The sequence below is a fragment of the Trichoderma virens genome (genome assembly GCF_000170995.1).
Source record: "Trichoderma virens Gv29-8 chromosome Unknown TRIVIscaffold_2, whole genome shotgun sequence".
Classification (NCBI taxonomy): Eukaryota; Fungi; Ascomycota; class Sordariomycetes; order Hypocreales; family Hypocreaceae; genus Trichoderma; species Trichoderma virens.
The window spans coordinates 247,310-262,355 of NW_014013747.1; the positions used below are offsets into that span (position 1 = coordinate 247,310).

At 50.7% G+C, this 15,046-nt stretch overlaps 5 protein-coding genes across 5 annotated transcripts; 2 read left to right on the forward strand and 3 right to left on the reverse strand.

Moving 5' to 3' along the window:
- Positions 1 to 829: 829 nt before the first annotated feature.
- TRIVIDRAFT_141803 (uncharacterized protein) lies at positions 830 to 2,480 on the reverse strand (the record flags this gene model as incomplete). The annotated part of the gene is made up of 5 exons (XM_014105443.1): positions 830 to 1,306; positions 1,367 to 1,610; positions 1,692 to 1,840; positions 1,906 to 2,177; positions 2,288 to 2,480. The coding sequence occupies 5 exons, from the start codon at positions 2,478 to 2,480 to the stop codon at positions 830 to 832; spliced, it is 1,335 nt and encodes a 444-aa protein (XP_013960918.1).
- Positions 2,481 to 3,296: 816 nt separating this feature from the next.
- On the forward strand, positions 3,297 to 6,366 carry TRIVIDRAFT_36229 (uncharacterized protein; the record flags this gene model as incomplete). Its single annotated transcript, XM_014104724.1, has 2 exons — positions 3,297 to 3,583; positions 3,636 to 6,366. 2 exons carry the CDS (start codon positions 3,297 to 3,299, stop codon positions 6,364 to 6,366), a joined length of 3,018 nt encoding a protein of 1,005 aa, XP_013960199.1.
- A 1,594-nt stretch (positions 6,367 to 7,960) lies between these two features.
- On the reverse strand, positions 7,961 to 8,639 carry TRIVIDRAFT_197407 (uncharacterized protein; the record flags this gene model as incomplete). Its single annotated transcript, XM_014104725.1, has 3 exons — positions 7,961 to 7,964; positions 8,083 to 8,267; positions 8,430 to 8,639. The coding sequence occupies 3 exons, from the start codon at positions 8,637 to 8,639 to the stop codon at positions 7,961 to 7,963; spliced, it is 399 nt and encodes a 132-aa protein (XP_013960200.1).
- A 92-nt stretch (positions 8,640 to 8,731) lies between these two features.
- Positions 8,732 to 11,239, forward strand: TRIVIDRAFT_86092 (uncharacterized protein; the record flags this gene model as incomplete). The annotated part of the gene is made up of 2 exons (XM_014104726.1): positions 8,732 to 8,818; positions 9,119 to 11,239. One exon carries the CDS (start codon positions 9,595 to 9,597, stop codon positions 10,939 to 10,941), a length of 1,347 nt encoding a protein of 448 aa, XP_013960201.1.
- Positions 11,240 to 11,741: 502 nt separating this feature from the next.
- TRIVIDRAFT_113067 (uncharacterized protein) lies at positions 11,742 to 14,746 on the reverse strand (the record flags this gene model as incomplete). Its single annotated transcript, XM_014104727.2, has 3 exons — positions 11,742 to 11,970; positions 12,030 to 14,065; positions 14,114 to 14,746. Coding segments are annotated over 3 exons (2,898 nt in total), but the record flags the coding sequence as incomplete, so codon positions are not given.
- Between the last annotated feature and the right edge of the window lie 300 nt (positions 14,747 to 15,046).

A 15,046-nucleotide genomic window follows, 5' to 3' on the forward strand; every position in this document is an offset into this window, starting at 1 on the left:
TCATGTCCCATTGACTTCAGCTTCCCTAAGCGGAGCTACAGGGCACCGCTAACTGTTACGTGCCCCGGTACCTCAAGGTGGCTGGACAGGTACCGCGGCTGCTTCTGCCCTTAGCAGCGATCCCCACTGAGCAACAGCCAGTACCTGCTTGGGCCTTAGCCATGACTCCGCGCGCTACCTCGGGCTCTATTAGGGCAGTGTTAAATGTATCTATTACGACACCTCTTCTGCTTTACTAAGTCGTGTGTCCAAGTATTACTGCTCTTACAGTACGAGCAGCAGCTGGGGCACGCGACCCGAATAGAGCCTCATGCTTAGGTACTTTTATTTGTTGAATCATCTCATACGAGTACAACACGTTTCAGAAATGATGCTGAGAGGAGGAAAAAAAAAAGGTTCGCCGAAAAAGAAGCGATGCAATTGATAATGTCGAGGAATATAGCTTAGTACTACACAAACAAACAATACATTGGACGGATCGCATCCCGCTCTGCTGTAGAGTCGCTAGAGGCCAGACAGACAAGAGGCCACGCTTCTACAAGCATCACTGCTTAGCTATCTCTTGAGCCTGAGCCCTTGAGCGTCTGACAATCTCATAGAAAAGCGGTCCACGCTCATCTCGTGGCACTTTGTCAAAATCTGGCCTTGGGACCCCACGGGGCAGATATTTCTCTAGGCATAGATTCAGCAGGGCGGGAAGCCATGGCTCGTTCTTCAATGGCTCCAACAGATAAGGGAGCAGCTGGTCTGGCGGCACACTGCCGAGCTTAAACTCCTTCTGGATTGCCTCTGGGGGTACGCCCGTCGCCAATGCCCGAATAACCGATTCCTAATGTCCATTCGTAGTTGGCTGAGGCGGGCGTTCCGGGCCATATGGCACTGGGGGGGCCTGTTCGCTCGGTTGAGGCTCCTCTTCAGTATCATCGTCGAACTCACTAAGTCCTTCCTCTTCGCCTTCCTCGTCAGAGTATTCGCTGTCTTCACCCTCGCCATCTGCGCCTCCACGTGTTTCCGGAAAACACGCCTCGACTGCGCTGGCCGCGGCAGGTGGAACTTTCCGCCCCTGTTGCTGCATCTGTTGGATGATGCTCATGAGCTTCTCGTTCTTCTTATCCGCGGCCTCGATTTTCCTCTTCCAATCTTGCCGCTCTTCCGCCATGTGGATAATGTTAGCTGTGGTCGCCTCTTTTTGTCTCTTAAGCGCCTCATTCTCCTTCTCCAGCCGCTTGCCCTTTTTTGACATGTCCTCCATTTCTTTTCGGAACGAGAGAAACAGGTCGTTACTGTTATTAAGTGTGTCCTCCACCTATAAGATGGAGTGTCAGTGCTGGGTAGTTAGTGGGCCAATGCAAGCTGTGCTGCATACCTGTTTAAACTTGTCCACGTATACATTGAGCTGATTCCTCAGCTCCGTCTCCGTCTTGGTAAAGGCGTGGACCTGAGCTTGCAAGTGACGCGCTTTCGTCGATTCGGCCTCGGCGTTCTTCTTCTCCCTATCATGGCGAGACAGATGATACTGGACCTCCAGTTCCTTGGTCCTCATAAGAGAGTGGAAATGAAGTTCGCGCAGCTCGTACTGCTCAATGAATGATTTGAACCGGACTCGGAACCTGGTAATTCCCCACGTTAGTCAGGCAATGTACACTAGAGACAACTCTCCAACCGTGAGGCGGCGGGGCGGGAAAATTTACAGTTCGTCCATTTCCATGTCCACGACTTGTTTCTTCGGGGTGTCCTTTTCCTCTTGATACCCCTCTAACTTTGACAACAAGCTCGCAAATTTCTCGTCCCAGGCCGTGTTATTTCGCTTCTGCGTGCTCTGGAGCTCCTTGTTCTCATTCTGGGACCCAGTGTCAGTGCGCCATGTTACGCCCAAGAGTCGATAGCTTGTTTTGCTGGGCTAACCTTCATCTTGTTATTGTCTCTCTGCAGTTCTCGACACAGCTTTTCCAGCTTCTCCTTCAGTCCCACCGTCTTGCTGAGTTCCGTACGACTGGCGTCTCGCTCTTTCTGGAGGGCATCTCCGCGTTTCTTGTTCTTCTGGTTTTCCCTTTCTAGGCGTCGCATGTCGGCTAGGAGTTCGCTGGAGCGCTTCATGAGGTGTTCAATCTTCTGCATGTCGTCCATTTTGGACACCTGCTGCAAAAGATCTCGATTGGCGCGCTTGACTTCTCTCTCTGTTTTACGTATATGAGCATTAATCCACCTCGGGGTTTCTAAACGACATAGCTGGCCCGAGTGGTCTCGGGATGACTATTCCTTCCATCGCAAAAGTTTCTGCACGCACCTATTTCCATCTCTTGGTCTTTCTCTCCAGCAGCATCTTGCTCCAGCTGCGAGATACGGGCCTGGAGCAGGCGCGACGCTTCGGTTGAATCCATTCCCCTCTTTCCTTTGGCCTTCTTATTCGCAACGGGAGATGAATGTACATGTGGTTCATGGCCATTCGTTAGGGCCGTCTCCACATGGGTTGCCGGCATGGCTCGAGAGGATCGTCAAGGCGGAGAGTTTCGGCAGGGCACGAGTCGCATCAAGGGCCAAATCACATCGGTAGAGAGCCGTGGGCACACGGGAAGCGCTCTTGAGGCGGCCGGGTCCTCCCTATTCCCTTATATCGCTGAAATCAATCGATGTCGGGTTCTAAACGTCGGCTAGCCTGCAGACTGTGGCGGGCAACGGCTTGGGCGGCTAAGCAAGCGGAATTGCCGTCAAAATGGATCGCCGGCTGAGGCTGTTGGCCGGGCTACTGGGCAATAAACGATGCTGATGCTTACGAGATGCCGATGAATCGCGAATTGAGGTCCGAGACGGGTGTTATGACGTCGTTGCGCTCCAGACGTGCTGAGACTTGTCCCCAGCCGTCGATGAAAAGCATGTGTAGGTTGGAGGCGTGACCAGGTGGGTGGTAATTCGTAGAATTCTAATAGTGCGATGATGCGGCGTGCAGGTTGCAATTTGTTAGTGCCTCAATGGATTAGGTCAGCAGCCAATATGGTGGGGTTGTTAGTGCACTAGCAACCGTGTGGCCGGAAGCCTTGGGGGCCCTTGCCGAAGACATCACTGGCAGCCTGACTAAGCGCTGCCTTCAACTCTGAAATTTCTACCGAGGAGATCCGCGATGACTCGCAGCGTTAGCATCAGCATCAGCACCCTCTCGTCCTAGCAGCCGTCGTTTTCTTGATTGCGTGGTTGAGCCGTGGGCCCTGTGCAGCTGCTGGAGCCCTCATCTCACTTCTGCTTCAATGTATAATTAGAATCTTTTCTTCTTTTCCCCTCCGTTATAGACATCGATCATCATGTTGCGCAACGCCGCCAACACGGCTCGCAAGACCGTGACGGATCTCGCCTTGTACCCGAAGCCTGGGTCCAAGCTCCATGGATTTACTCTCGTCCGAGCAAAGCATGTTCCGGAGCTGGAACTGACGGCACTGCAACTGCAACACGACAAAACTGGCGCCGACTACTTGCACATTGCGCGCGATGACACCAACAATGTCTTCTCTATTGGCTTCAAGACGAACCCTCCCGACGATACCGGCGTCCCCCACATCCTGGAGCATACCACTCTTTGCGGCAGCGAGAAGTAAGGATGTCTTTTGGCAGCCAGCGGGAAGCGATGGCTGACAATGTCCTAGATATCCTATTCGCGATCCCTTCTTCAAGATGCTGCCCCGGACCTTGTCCAACTTCATGAATGCGATGACAGCTTCAGACCATACCTTTTATCCCTTTGCAACCACCAACGAGCAGGATTTCAAGAATCTAATGTCCGTGTACCTCGACGCAACACTTCATCCATTGCTGAAGCAATCCGACTTTCAACAGGAAGGCTGGCGAATTGGACCTGAGAACCCGTCAGCAGAGACTGCAGAGGGCAAGAAGCTTGTCTTCAAGGGGGTCGTGTATAACGAGATGAAAGGCCAGATGTCAGACGCGGGATACCTCTACTACATTCGATTCCACGATCACATCTTCCCCGATATCAATAACTCCGGTGGCGACCCTCAGAAGATCACAGATTTAACCTATGAACAGTTGAAGAATTTCCACGCAGAAAACTATCACCCAAGCAATGCGAAGCTGTTTACCTACGGAGATATGCCTCTAGCGGATCACCTGCGGGAAGTTGACACCAGGCTTCAGGCCTTTGAGAAGATCGCCAAGGACAAGATTATTCATCTACCGATCGAGCTGAATGGCCCTAAGGAAGTTACCCTTCATGGCCCACAGGATCCATTGGTCGCTCCGGATCGACAGTACAAAACATCGGTATCTTGGATCACTGGTGATACTACTGATGTGGTAGAATCGTTCTCAGTATCATTGCTCTCTACACTCTTGATGGACGGCTACGGGTCGCCGTTGTATCGGGGTTTAATAGAGGCCGGTATGGGGGCTGACTGGAGCCCCAACGCAGGCTACGACAGCTACGCGAAACGCGGCATCTTCTCAATTGGTCTTACTGGCGTCCAGGAATCCGATGTTCCCAAGGTCAAGGGCAAGATTCAGGAGATTCTGCGGGAAGCGAGGAACAAAGGTTTTGACCAGGGCAAAATCGATGGCACACTTCACCAGCTCGAGCTTTCCCTTAAGCACAAGACGTCCAATTTTGGCTACTCCATGCTCAACAGACTGAAGCCGAAGTGGTTTAACGGCAGCGATCCCTTTGATTCTTTGGCCTGGAATGACACCATTGCTGCTTTCCAGGCCAAGATGGCCGAGGGTGGTTATTTGGAAGGCCTGATGGACAAATACCTACTCAATGACAACACCTTGACTTTCACCATGGCGCCATCAGCCACCTTTGGCGACGACTTGATTGCTGAGGAACAATCGCGACTATCTTCCAAAATCCAGGATGCCGTGAACAAGGCTGGAGACGAGGAGAGTGCTCGCCTGCAATTCGAGAAACAGGAGCAGGACCTACTGGTGGAGCAAAACAAGACCACTACCGAGGATCTGAGTTGCTTGCCTACCGTCTATGTCAAGGACATTCCAAGATCAACGGACCCAACGATTGTGCGAGATGAAATTGCTGATGGTATTCCGATCCAATGGCGAGAGGCGCCAACCAATGGTCTGACTTATTTCCGCGCCATCAACACATTGGAAAATTTGCCCGATGAGCTTCGAGAGCTCATTCCTTTGTTTACGGACAGCATCATGCGTCTAGGCACGAAGGACATGACGATGGAACAGCTCGAGGATCTCATCAAGCTCAAGACGGGCGGCGTTTCTGTCGGCTATCACTCCACGCCTTCACCGACAGACTTTGCTCAGTCCAGTGAAGGCATCATTTTCACCGGTATGGCGCTTGATAGGAACGTACCTGTCATGTACGACATTCTACGCAAACTGGTTCAAGAGACCGACTTTGACAGCCCGGAGGCTTCCCTGCGCATTCGACAGCTGCTGCAAGCTTCGGCTGACGGAGTTGTCAATGATATCGCGTCATCTGGACATCGGTTTGCGATGGGCCACGCCGAATCGAGTCTGACTCGCAGCGCTTGGCTGCGGCAGCAGGTAGCCGGCCTGTCACAGGTTAAACTGGTCACCTCGTTGACGAGCAGGCCGGAATCCGATCAGCTAGAGGATGTCATCAGCAAACTCAAGAAGATCCAGGCGTTTGCTCTGACCAGCGGTAAGATGCGCACTGCCCTTACGTGCGGCACCGAGAACGTGCAAGAGAACCTGAACTCTCTAAAGAGCTTTACGGGAGGGTTGTCTCGAGAAGTGTCAGGAGTGGCACACAGCAGCCCATCACCCCTTCCCAGAGATAGCAAGGCTTTCTTCCCTCTGCCATATCAAGTCTATTACGGAGGCCTCTCTGTCGCCACAACATCTTACACCTCACCCGAAGGTGCGCCGCTGCAGATTCTCGCACAGCTGTTGACACATAAGCACCTTCACCACGAGATTCGAGAGAAGGGCGGTGCCTATGGCGGCGGGGCTTATTCGAAGGCTTTGGAAGGCTTATTTGGATTCTACTCCTACCGTGACCCTAACCCGCAAAATACATTGAGCATCATGCGCAATGCGGGACGATGGGCTGTGGAGAAGGAATGGAGCGATCGAGACCTGGAAGAGGCCAAAATCTCAGTCTTTCAGGGAGTTGACGCTCCGAAGTCGGTAAACCAGGAGGGCATGGCAAGATTTTTGTCCGGAATTACGGATGAAATGAAGCAGAGGAAGAGAGAACAGCTATTAGACGTGACAAAGGAACAGGTCAGGGACGTGGCACAAAAGTTCCTTGTCGACGCTATTGAGAGAGGAGAGGAGCGTACAACCTTCCTGGGAGAAAAGCAAGGCTGGGTAGATGGATCATGGAGGGTCCATGAGATGAACGTGAACGGCGCTGAAGAGTAAGAGGGCACATACCAGCACACCAAAGGTTCCGGGTACAATGGGAAAAGGGCGTCACTGGACGGGTTATGGCTAGGTACGTTGTGATGATATGGATGTATTTACGACACAAGATGTACATTATGTTATAGAAAGTTTTCTCCTCCCGAGGGCTCATTTTTCAGGCTGAGGCTTTTTTGGTTGGCACAGACGCGTTCAGATACGATACATCTTCTTGCCGAGTCGGGTCAACCGACTCAATTCACCTATGGCATGGAGATCACAGAGCAACGCAAGAGCAAAACCACTCATTATCACACACGCCACGAGCTTGTCTCTGCCAACTACTTTCGGGCCGGTGCTGAGGTGTGCAAGCATCAAGCATTGGCACTTGAAAGAGGGGGCAGAAAGCAAGACGCGGAGTGACGTGATTAGTTCGTTCTATCAGAGCCAGAGCCCCTGAGCTTTGGGTTCCTGGACTAAAGAGCTGAGCACATTGTAAGATATTTTCCGGGCAAGGCTAGAATGAGGGGGCTTCGCTTTCACACGGAGACAGGTTGAGTTGCAGCCTGGAGGTAAGCGAAAGAGGCTGTGTTGAGTACTTGCTGTGTGATACTAAGTTGCTGGGACTGAGATGTTTTTTTTTTCTCTCTCCCTTCTCCTTGTCCGTTTGGTGCTTCCGTCATAGCACTTGACTGCGGAACGTAATAGACTGGGTCTACGAGGGAGAGGATGGCGAAGCTAGGGCTTGATTAACTGGGGAAGACTTGAGGGAAACAGCTCTTGAAGAGTGGAGAAGGTTGGCGTTTAGAGTTGGCAAAGGCCTTGTCCTTTCGGCTCGCTAGGAAGCTGAACTAACGACCTGAGACTAGGACCACTCTAGACGGCGGTTGAAAGAAAGGGGAGAGCTAGTACCGGCGTTTAACTGCAGGAGAGTGAGTACTGTCTCGGAACTCAAGGCATCTTGGGCATGGCAAACACCGATATTAGTAGCAATCTACTCTTCTGGGAATAGATTACGTGAACCTGCATATGCACCTGGAGCTATTACTGCGTCGAGCATACTTGTATTGGGAAACACCCTCACCACAAGGCAAACAGGAAACAAGAGCAAACCAGCGGTGACCAACGCTGCGAGTTCCCTTACATGAATGCATCACTACCTCACTTCTTTGCGGGGATTTCAGCAAACGAACCAATCAGTCAGGGGCGGTTGGTCATGTTTGTCATTTGTTCCCTTTTCCCGACTCCTGCGGTGTGGCGGCGGCATCGCAAAGGTTTTTGTGCTTTGCCTGGGCCAGTGAATGACTGTGAATGACGCCTGCTTGAGGGAGGCTTCCGATGACGGAAAAGCCTCTTTTGGCCGGATTTGTAGAATGGTCGTGTGAGAGGGGTAAAATGATAAAGGAAGGATGAGTTTTTTTTTTATGCTGTTTGTTTGTTTTTGTAAAAGGGGGGAGATGAAAAAGACTCAAGCTTATGGCGAGTGGACGGAGGTGTTGAGTTAGTTGTGTGAGTGAGTGATGAGTGAGAGTGACAGAGATTCGCTGGAACCGGGGACTGCTAAGAAGCACAGCCAGGGGCCACTTTCCGGAGGCAGCCCAAAGGCACAGAGTACCTACCTGTAGTAGGTAGTAGTACTACATGCTGTACGTACAAAGGCGGCATTTACGTTGGGATGCACGACATGTGCCATTAACGGAGCGACAGTGCCGAAGTCCACAGGTAACGAGTACTTACGTGAGGCAGTGGTTTGCGCATGTTGCATCATCCATTGCCTTTTGGAGGTATGCGCTGCAAAGTCTAACGTGCAGCAGTAGCGGGCGAGTATCGACAGGGGGGAGCTTGTAGGCGATCAGCTCCCATCGGGTACAACGCTGTACCCATCGGGGATAGAGCGCTTGATACCCGTCTCTGTTGGGTACCTATAATCTGGTAGTACATCAATCCAGAATATCAACATCGTGGTACCGGGTACATGAACACGAAAAAAAAAAAAAAAAAAAAAAAAAGAGGGAGAGAGAGAGAGACCAGTACTGCTTCGTCCTCATCTTGTCCTCCTCTCTCCTTGTCTCCCTACTTCTCACACACTCTTTTGCTGCAGCTTCTTGCATCAAAATCCAGCCTCTCCCATTCGCCCAAGCTCTTCCAATTGGCTCCAGTTTTCCCTCCTCCCGCCCCCAGCTGCCACTAAAATGCCATCCAAAGGCAAAATTTCTCCAAAATTGTGGGCAGCGCCAGCCGTTCCCGGTTCCTGCACGCAGGTACGTACCCAATATTCCGCACTTCGCTGTCATTTTTTATTGATTTTTTTTTTTTCGTTGGCAGAAAACAGGATAAAACCTAGCTCGACCCCTCGTCAACAACACAACTTTTCAACCGCATCCTCCTTTTTTTTATTCGCCTTGTGCGCTTTGCATTCAAACATTCCCACTGCATTTGCTGCTGCCGTCGTTGCTCTAGACTCGATTTCTAGGTAGGTTGCCTTTTTATTCTTATTCTTTTTTTTTTTTTCCCTTTTGTGCTCCTTTTTCGAGGGCGTGGCCTCATTGGCGCACCGCCCTGCACGGATTTTCCCGTTACGAGGCGAATGTCACCGCCACATAGGCACCTGATGACTCCCATCTCGAGTTGTGCGAGGCTCACCAGCCGCGTATTTTCCGATATCGCCTTCGCAGCATGGTTGCCCAGTCACGAGTTGAATGATATAAATTGAACATGCTATGCCATCTGGAGAGCTACTGAGCTAACAAGCCTTTCTTTTCCGCTACTCTAGAGCTTCCTCTGTCCTCTCTTCGATACCGTCTTGGTGCCTTTGGTCTCTACAAAGGCACTCACCTCTCCCATCACGGCTCCCCAGGCCGTGACTGACAAAGATTTCTGCGCTCGCAAGATACCTCACATCATCAACACCATCCCCCCACCCGCTGCTTGGACACTCTAAGCAGCTCCGCGACTTCTTGCTTTTCGACGTGCCGCCTCGTCACCAGCCTCCGTCCCCGTCGTTAAACGACACCCATCAGCTGCCGCATAGGAGGAGTTCTGCGGTTCTTCCTCTCGCCGAGGAAGAGTCGTCGAGGAGGCCTCGCCAGATCACTGAGGGAACAGTCTGCTATCGCTTTCGACCACCCTAACAACCGCTTTGCTATATAGCTGCACAGTTTCCCCTTTTTAGAAAACAGCTTCGGACCTCTCTTCGAACTACTTTTCTTTTTCTTCAAAGAAAACATCCCCCCGATAAACTCTTGGGATATGGTTATGGCAACAGCTGTCCTCGACAATTACGTCCACAATGTCATCCATAATCATGTTGTGAAGAAGAAACCCCAGTATCTGGGCGCTCTTCAGAACAATGTTGCTATTGATCCGAAGCAATTGATCGGTGAGGCCTTCCACCAGCGCGTGGGGGCCGTTGACCATGAGCTCTGCGACCCCGGTGAAGAAGATACCTTCTTCGTAGCAGACCTTGGTGAGGTTTACCGCCAGCATCTCCGCTGGAAGAAGAACCTGCCCCGCATCAAGCCTTTCTATGCCGTCAAGTGTAACCCTGACCCCAGGGTCCTCCAGCTTCTTGCTGCGCTCGGCACTGGCTTTGATTGCGCCTCCAAAGGCGAGATTGAACAGGTCTTGGGCCTCGGTACTAGCCCAGACCACATCATCTACGCTCAACCCTGCAAGACCAACTCCTATGTCCGCTATGTCAAGTCGGTTGGTGTCAAGCAGATGACCTTTGACAATGCTGATGAGCTCCACAAGATCGCCAAGCTGTTCCCAGGCGCCGAGCTCTTCCTTCGCATCATGACTGACGACACCTCGAGCTTGTGCCGCCTCAGCATGAAGTTCGGTGCCCCCATGGACACTACCGAGAGCCTCCTTGCCCTGGCCAAAGAACTGGGACTCAACGTTGTCGGCGTGAGCTTCCATGTGGGATCTGGCGCTTCCGATCCCGCAGCTTTCTACAAGGCCGTTCTCGACGCCCACACCGTCTTCCAGCAGGCGCGCACCTATGGATTTCACTTGCGAGTCCTCGACGTCGGCGGTGGTTTCTCCGGAGAGACTTTTGAGAAGATGGCCGGCGTCCTTGACAGTGCTCTAACTGAGTATTTCCCCTCTGGATGCGGCGTTGACATCATTGCCGAGCCTGGTCGTTTCTACGTTGCTACCGCCTTTACTATTGCGTGCAACATCATCGCTCGTCGTACCGTCGATGATCCCTCGGTCCAGACCACTAGCTACATGGCCTACATCAACGACGGAGTCTATGGCAACTTCTCGAGCATCATGTTCGACCACCAGCACCCCGTTGCCAAGATCCTTCATAGCGGTGGCCAGACCCTCTATGACACGTACGCTGCCGAGCCCTGCTCACCTGGCGACGGTGTCGAGTATTCCATCTGGGGTCCTACTTGTGATGGCATTGACCAGATCAGCCAGAGCACTCACTTCCAGCGCATCCTCAATGTCGGCGATTGGCTCTACTTTGAGAACATGGGCGCCTACACCAAGTGCTCCGCCACCCAGTTCAATGGTTTCCCCAACTCGCACGACACCATCTATGTCTGCAGCGAGCCTGGTGCCAAGGCTCTCTTGGACCTCTAAATGGCGTGGCCTCACGACGAATGACTTTGGATTCATTTGCCTCGATCATTCGTATGCAAAAATGGAGGAAAAGATGGGTGGAAGTGGGTTACTTTCTTTCTGGCCATTGGTCTATGACGGCTCCTTAAGGGGCCTCCTAATTCAGGAAGCCTATGAGAGCCAAATAGCAGGCTTCTTAAACCGCTGTCACATGTGGTTTGAATATATTGAACAATCATTATTGTGAGAAAAGACTCTCGAGAGTAGATAGACAATCAAAAAAGATGCCTTAATACAGCATATGAAAAGTTTTATATCATATACATGTGTGCCCCTTTGTCCACTTCGTGTGTGTAGCCCACAGAGAGCACCCTGGATCCTATCACATTCTTAAGCGAGAAGTCAATTAATATACCTGATGCATTGTTTGATGTTGTCAATCTTGACCAAGAGACGTAACTGACTCTATCCCATTTATGTCTTACCTTGCTTCTAATAATTTTCTCAAAGGAAATAAAACAACGGATTCTTATTGTTTTCTCTACGGAGCTTTTGCCGAATGACAACAACAGAAACTAGGAAAACTCGATGCTACAAATGTTAAAGTTTTGTTTGCATATTGCCAGCATTGATGTATACCCGTCTTCATACCAAAAAAAAAAATTCCTCAACGCGAGCAAAAGTCAACCGTCTTAACGCCTCCTGAGCAATTCTTGAAATCATTGATGACCATTATACCCCTCCACCCGATGATGGATTTAATTCCTAATAGCAGATAATGACGACGATGCTGGCATCAAAATCAACAAACAGACCAAAATTTACGAGCCGCGGAAAAGGAATTGCATGTCTTCAGGGCTCAAAGTATCCATTGCTTTGTCATCAGCATTGACAGTAGAATGGATCATACTCGTCTTCTTTTCTTGAATTAACACCATTCGACTTTCCACAGAGTCTTCGATACAAAGACGTGTGATGACGCAGGGCCGTTGCTGTCCAATACGATGGCAGCGGTCAGCAGACTGCCACTCAGCTGCCGGGTTCCACCAACTGGCAACGAAAGATTAGTACAAGTGAAGTAAACAAAGATTGGAGGTTAAAAAACTTACGGGTCAACAATGAAGACTCGTGACGCCTCGGTGAGGTTGAGTGCAACACCACCAGCCTTGAGTGAAACAAGGAAACACTCCACATCGATGTTGTTCATAAAGTGCTCAATTGAGGCCTGCCGCTGGGCAGGAGTCATGCTGCCATCAAGCATGACAGTCGTGATTCCTGCTCTCCGAAGGCGCCATTCGATAAGTTGCAACATTGTGGTGAATTGGGAGAAAATAATTGATTTGTGCGTGGCGTTGTCAGATCGCATCTTGTGAAGTTCGTGAACAAGAAGCTCGATTTTGGAGGATGATGTCCAGTTCTCCATCTTGATACGATTGATAATCGAGGACTTCTTGACCAAAGCTTCGTCTTGTTCAATTTCTGGTTGCTCAAGGTCGATAACCAGGCCGATATGACACCGCGGGCAGTCAGGCTCATCGGTCGATTTAATATAGCTAGAGACACACGCTCTACAGAAATCGTGCTTGCAACGGCTTTTGATGGTGTCCTCTGCTGGTTCGTCACAAATACAGCAGACCAAAACATTTTGGCCCCCATCTGCATTCTTCTTCAATATCAAGTCAGGGTGATCGGCAACTTGTCTCATTTGCATGATTAGACCAAAGATATTGGCATAATTGTTCAAAAGAACACCCTGCGCAACATAGGTGTCGAATTTGCGCTGTCCGTTGGTCATAATGCTGTTGGCAAAGTCATTTTCCTCTTCTCCGAAAAATTGACGGTCAACATGAACTTCCTTGACAGGAAGCTCCATGGAATTAGTGTGGTCCTTCTTGAGTCGCCGTAGCATGATACGATCCGTCATCAGCCGTAGTTTCTTGAAGGCCTCTCTGCCAGGGCCCAGGTTACCGAATTTCTGAATGGGATTAAGGAGCTCCTGATTGAAGACAGATACATGCTGCATGCCTGCATGCCCGCAGTCGGAACAGCGACTGTTTTCATCCATAGACCACTCAAGCGTTGAGCAAGGGCATTGCTTGCAGAGATATGACGCAAAGGGCTTGATGTTGAGGAATCTCACCAAGGAGAAAAGCTCTCCGATTCGGTTTTGTAGAGGTGTGCCGCTCAAGCACCAACGGTAATTTGTCTGCAAGGCGAAACAGGCTTTGGCGGTCATTGTGGTTCTCGTTTTGATACAATGTGCTTCATCCAAGATGGTGCGATGGAAATTGATGGCATGAATGACACTCTTTTCTTTGTGTATGCCGTCCTTTCGTTTGAAACCCTTTTCTTGCTTGCGGTACATCGACTCAAGGCTGTTGTAGGACATCATAATAACATCGAACTTCTTCAGCTCTTTCACGGTGATGTTTTTTGCTTTCTGATTAGTTCCATGAAACACAAACGTCTTTAGCGTTCCATCTGTGTAAGACTTGATTTCCGATTGCCATTGCATCAGGGCGACAGGAGGAACGAGGACCAGAGTGGGTTGCTTAGCCGGGTAGTCAGACATGATGAGGGAGACCGCTTGAATCGTCTTGCCGAGTCCCATTTCATCACCCAAAAGACCTCCTTTCCACTCTGTGGTCTCCATTGCCTTCATCCATGCAACACCCTCGAGCTGGAACGGCTTTAACTGCCTTGAGATGCTCGCCGGCTGGTCTATTCTGCCAGCCTTCATCACAGGCATGTTTTCCAAGTCTTTCCACATAGTGCCTAGCTCAGGGTGATGCTTTTCAAGTCGATCTCGTTCCTTGGCAGTACGACTTTTGTTTTTGGCCCTTCTAAATGCACGTCTGCGAGCTGCAATTCTCCGCAGTTCCCCAGGCAATGGTCTCGTATCTTGGTGAACAGCAGAGCTCTCACTATCACTATTAGATGCAGAGTTGGTGCCAGATGACAGGCCGGATGAGAAGTCAGACGGGAGCGCAGACATTCCAGATTCCGAATCGGCAATGGGAGCATCTGCCAGGTTGGCGGACGGTCGAGCAGCCGCGGCGCGCTTAGCAACAACTCTTGCAGGCTTCTTCTTCCTCTTAGTCGCCAAAGGCTCATCGTCAGTTGAAGCTGCTATTTCAACTTCATCCTCATCTTCAACTTCATCCTCATCTTCAACTTCATCCTCATCTTCAACTTCATCAACATCTTCAACCTCATCTTCACCTTCATCTTCAGTTTCTTCACCAGATGAAGGGGCCTCGCCGATTAATTCGTCATCGGCCAATGCAAGGCCAGCAGCAATTTCAGCATCTATGTCCATATCAACGTCAGACAGATCGTCAGAGTCGGGAATGGTTTTGCTCTTTTTGCTAGGTCGCTTGTGCGCTGCAGAAGGTCCCGAGAGGGATCTTGTTCGTTTGCCTTGGATTTCAGTTGAGAGAGACGGCTGTGCAGCAGTAACCTTAGTACGACGGGACCTCAGACTTTCCATACGGAACTCATTTTGCAGGTGACGAGCAACTTTAGCATCACGAGCACTTCCTGAAAAGTCATCGTCCTCTTCATCTGTATCCTGAACTTCTGTCACTTTCCTGCTCTTGGTGGTTGAGTTCAATGAGTAGATGCTGTGCCGTAGTGCTCGCTCATCTCCACTGGGTCCCTGAAGCCTGCTTCTAGCAGGGATTTGTACTTCGAGGGCCGATGAAGTCTTTCCACCAGGCGCAGTAGCTGCCTCAGCAGGGCTTGGGAGTTTACTAGTTCCAGGCGTTGAGTAGCCGCTTTCCGAAGTTTGTCCAAATGGAGTGAAGACCGAAGAAAAGGAGTCCGTAGTCATAGTATCATCATCTTGCGCAAGAGATGCAACGCGGCGCGATCTACCCCGGAGATTCCTTGCCGCTGAAGCCACAATCTCTTGTGGGGGAGTATTAAGTTCATCTACCGCGGAAGACCCTCTAAGGTTCCTAGCAGATCTAGTGCGGGTAAGGCGTCCAGGCGCACTAGCAGAGGCAGAGCCATTTTCAGTTTCTATGAATTTTGTCAGAGATGAGTGGGCAATGGTGGTGGTGATATATATGTAATCATACCGGAAGCCTTCGGGACAGGGGTGGCAGATGCCTTCAAGGATGGA